Genomic DNA, 4,872 nt, shown 5'->3' on the forward strand with positions numbered 1-4,872 from the left:
GTTGTAGGTGGTCTAATGTTAGCCTAATGATACTATTACAGTAATGCTAAAGAATAATGTCTAACAACATGTCATAAACAAAGGACATTCTACTTTAGTATTCCCCCGTCCTATAATATAATAGCGTTTTTAACACTATATTTGGGTTCTCCCGGAAGTAAATGAATTGGGGATTAAAGGACCACTCAGATTCAGGGCAGAGTAGTGTACAAAAGGATCATTCATTTATACCCGATCACAGAATGTTTGATTCAGTTACATTCTTAGGGGAGGCAGCCCAGTGGGCGTATACATTACACATCAAGAACTAGAAATCTTTACTATGAAACGGGGGATTGCGCCGGCTGCTGCGCGCTGCGTGATCTACTAATGTTTTCACGCGGATGGGAGCACCTTCTTGACGATCTCGTCGCTGAGCGACACGATCTGCGCGTCCAGCGCCTTGATGGCCTCCTCCTTCTGCCCCTCGAGGCTCGCGAGCGCCTCCACGAGCTCTGCCTCCACGCGGCGGCGGCCCTCGTCGAGCTTCGCCTCCAGCTCTGTGGTCGTCTCCTTCTTCATCTTGTTGAGCGCCGCCGCGATCTCCGCGCGAGCCGCCTTGAGAATGGCCTGGGCCTGCTCCTCTAGCTGCCGCACCTCCTCGGAGGCGTCCTTGACGCCGCCGAGCTCCGCGCGGATCTTGGCGTCCCGCTCGTCCATGAACTTGCCCAGCGGCGAGAAGTAGAGCTTGTCCAGCGCCACCATCAGCAGCAGGAACTCGATCGTGATCGCCGGGAGCGTCAGGTTGAAGTCGAACAGCGCAGCCTTCTCCATCTCCACGGCCAGCGCCGGGAGAGGCACGTAGGCGACGGCCGCCGCCGCCGCCGTCGCGGCGAGCCCCGGGAGCTGCTTGAGGAAGGACCGTGGCTGCGGCCTGGGCGGCGGCGCGGGGCTGGAGGAGGCCGCGGGCTTGAGGAGCGCTCGGGGCGGGGAGCAGGAGGTGGTGGCTGCAGCCATCATAGCCGTCGCCATGGGTGGGTGAGCGGGAGGAGGAAGAGGCGCGGTGGTGAGTCGGATTGTGGCCGTGTGGTGGGGAGAGGGGAGGCGGGCGGCTATCTATCCGAACGGGGTGGCCTGTGGTTTGCCAGCCAACGGAGGCCACACGCTGCCGCTCGCGCTTGCTGCCACTAACGCCTGCCGATATTATAACCTGTTTTGGGGCGTCGGCAAGGGCCCAATGGAGGCCCATGGCCCAGTGCCAGGCTTTTAATGAGTTGGGCCTGTCTGTTTTTTTAGGGGCCTGTCTATGTTTTTTTAGGGGCCCGGGGAAGAAATAACTAACATGCTAAAGTGTTGCTAGTACTCCTATACACGGCTACTTCTCCCTCAAGGTAGGGTTTCTCTTCCTCTCGGAGGCGACTTCTCGCCGCCGTTGAGATCCACGGTTTTCTTCCTTCCCGCCGGGCTGCGGGGGATCCGACCGGGGCTTCCTGCCCTGACGATCTCTGTTCGCAGGCGGCTTGGGTTAGGTTCCGTCACGAAGGACCCGTTTGTCTCATCAGATCGGGTTAGGTTTAGCGTTCATGGCTGCGGGAGATGCGAGCGGATCGGCTACGGCCGGGGGCTCTTCTTCTGCATCAAAGATTGAGAAACTAATGGTTGAACTAGGCCTTCAGGAGGATGATATGGACAATGTGGTGGTCGATGAGGGATCTGTCCCGGAAGATGCAGCAAGATGGTTGGCAATTGCTCGCGTTCATATTGATAAACCTATAGCCAGGGCTGGTTTTTCCGCAACATGAGCGCTGCGTGGGATCTAGCTCAAGATGTCAAGTTTAAACCGCTGGAGTCAAATATATACACTTTGCAGTTCCGGTGCCTGGGTAACTGGGAGAGAGTAATGCAAGAGGGGCCATGGAATTTCCGTGGAAACGCTGTTATCATTGCCCCTTACGATGGAGTAACTCAACCGTCCCATGTCAAGCTGGATACACCGGACATATGGATTCAGATCTATGACGTCCCGGATCTCTTTGCCCGTCTGGTTCCTAGTCTTGCAGCTAAAGTGGGGGAAGTTTTGTTCTGTGAAACAGCGACCCATGATTTTACGGCAATTTCTATCACGTTTGAGTCAGAATTGATGTGCACAAGCCACTGAAGAATGCGGTTTCCCTGATCAGAAACCAACGGCGACTGATCTACAGGGTAAAGTATGAGCGGCTCCCTGATTGGTGTGCGGTCTGTGGCCACCTAGGACATGTTTTCAAGGAACATGGTAATGGAATCCATCCTAATTCAGCTCTAGTTTTTAAAGAGCCACGAGCTACCTGGGCCATGAGGATTGGAAGAGGACCGGGTGAGAATAGAGGACGACGAGGTGGAAGAAGGGGAGGAAGAGCTGGAGCAAATCGTAATGCTAGGAGGGAGGACACATCAAGTTTTGGCTCAGATGGGGACGAAGACCCAACCCTTGACTCGGCGACCATGGCTCTGGATGATAATAGCAGGAAGAGAACTGAAAGGTATGATTCGGGCAACACCAATATGCCTCCAGAGAAGACACCTATGGACCAGAATCCTCAAAATCTGGTGCTTGTTGTTGTTGGGGGCAATGTGGTCAGTCCGCCTCCGTCGAGGAATCCGAAGAGGTCCAGAATGGGAGATGATGGTCAGGAGATCATTACCACTGCAGTAAAGAATTTGGCAGGCTCCTTCGAGGGGCGCCGCCCGCACCAATGAGTGCCCTCTGCTAGAACTGCCGCTGTGTGGGCAACGCCGCGACAGTCCAAGAACTTCGCGAATTCGCGAGGAAGTTTGGCCCTGCCCTGTTATGTATTGTCGAAACTCAGATAGAGGGATCGAGGGTAGAAACTTTAGCTGGAACGTTGGGCTATGATAGAGCTTATGCAGTGGATAGTAGAGGTCGAAGTGGAGGAATAGGATTGTTTTGGAATGATGTAATAAAGGTTGAAATTCTGGGTTATTCGTGTTATCATCTTGATGTGTCGATTGAAGAAGCAGGTCAGGAGATGTGGCGGATGACATGTGTCTATGGGGAGGCCCAGACCCACCTACGACACCAAACTTGGGAAGTACTGAAGAATATTAGTACTTTGAACTCTCTCCCATGGCTCTGCATGGGGGATTTTAATGAGGTTACGTCCAAACGAACACGTGGGTATTGGAGAAAGAAGCAATGCGCAGATTCAGGCATTTCGCGAAACTATAGATGTTTGCATGTTGATTGATATTGGCTATAAGGGCTGGTTTTGGACTTTTGAAAAGAAGGTGGCCGGGGAGACATACACACGTTGCAGGCTCGACCGGGCGTTGGTGAATGCACAGTGGCTAGCTCGGTTTCCCTCAGCAAATTTGGAGCATCACACAGCTGCAACCTCAGACCATGGGCTGATCCTCCTTGATCTAGGCCAAGATCAAGAAAATAGAACCAAGTTCGCCTTCAAGTATGAGACCATGTGGGAGAAACATGAGGAACTAACGGGAACTATCAGTTCGGAGTGGGCTGCAGCGGGGCCATGTGTTAATGTGCAGCAGCACCATGACAAGTTGGTGAGCGTCTCAATGGGTCTAACCAACTGGAGCAGGAGGTCTTTTGGGAGTGTCAGAAGAGAGATGAAAGAGTTAAAGAAGAGACTAGACGAGCTTCGGGGTGATCCGTTGCGTACTGCACCCTCACATGTCGAACTAAAAATAAATGAGAGGCTAGTTGAACTCTATCATAGGGAAGAGATAATGTGGAGGCAGCGGGCTCTTACTGTCTGGCTAGCCTCGGGAGATAAGAATACAAAGTTCTTTCACTTGCGGGGTAGTCTAAGGAGAAAAAAGTACATGATCCGGGCTCTAGAAGATGCTTTGGGATCAATGGTGACTGATCCGGCTGAGTTGAAAGCCATGGTAAATGAGTTTTACCAAAATCTTTATTCATCAGAAGGAGTTCAGGACATAAGACCGTGTAATGGAACATGTACCCCGGAAGGTGACGGCTGCTATGAACAGGGATTTGTGTGCACCTTATACCCATGAGGAGGTGAAGATAGCCCTCTTCCAAATGTTCCCTACTAAAGCCCAGGGGCCAGACGGGTTCCCTGCCCAATTTTATCAGAAGCACTCGGATGTATGTGGAGATGAAGTGACAGATATTGTTCTCAGAATTGTGAGGGGGGGAAGAGAACCCGTCGAGCATTAACGATACGATTCTTGTGCTGATTCCGAAAGTAAACAACCCAATGCTGCTGTCGCAGTTCAGACCTATCAGTCTATGCAACGTGATCTACAAGATAGCTTCGAAGGTAGTGGCTAACAGGTTAAAACTTGTTTTACCAGAGATAATATCAGTTGAGCAGTCAGCCTTTGTTCCCGGGAGAATGATCATATGTAACGCCCAGATAATTAGGCTACAGTAAAACTCTCCTAATGATGCCATGTCATCGGTGATTACTGTTGCTAAACTTTCGTTAGTTCAAACCGATTCAAAAATCAATTCAGAAAATGGCAAACAACAAAAGTTTTTAAAAGTTGAAACCAAAAATGTTCGGTGGGTGCCAAATATTGCACTGGTAATTATGGTGAAGTAAACACATTTTTAGAAAATGCCTAAATGATTTAAAATGAAATAAAACAGAATAGAAAATAAGTAAAAGAAAGAAAATACAAAAAGAAAAGAAAAACTAAAACTAAAACTAGAAAAAAAGGAGAAAGCCCCCTGCCCCTCGGGGCTTCGGCCCGGCAGGCCACAGGCCCAACTGGGCCAAGGCCCACCCCCGCCTATAACCTCCCCCCACTACACCAGACCCACCCACCGACACGCCCCCCACTTCCCCCGAAATATCTCCCCCTCGCCCCCCCCCCGATCCAGATCGAGATCGGGGTGAG

At 51.3% G+C, this 4,872-nt stretch overlaps 1 protein-coding gene across 1 annotated transcript; it reads right to left on the minus strand.

The window, feature by feature from the left end:
• Window positions 1-205: 205 nt before the first annotated feature.
• Window positions 206-1,143, minus strand: LOC123085474 (ATP synthase subunit b', chloroplastic). Its single transcript, XM_044507108.1, has one exon. It carries the CDS (start codon window positions 1,009-1,011, stop codon window positions 376-378), a length of 636 nt encoding a protein of 211 aa, XP_044363043.1. The 5' UTR covers window positions 1,012-1,143; the 3' UTR covers window positions 206-375.
• Window positions 1,144-4,872: the final 3,729 nt, after the last annotated feature.

This window comes from Triticum aestivum, chromosome 4A, assembly GCF_018294505.1.
Source record: "Triticum aestivum cultivar Chinese Spring chromosome 4A, IWGSC CS RefSeq v2.1, whole genome shotgun sequence".
In the NCBI taxonomy this organism is placed as follows: Eukaryota; Viridiplantae; Streptophyta; class Magnoliopsida; order Poales; family Poaceae; genus Triticum; species Triticum aestivum.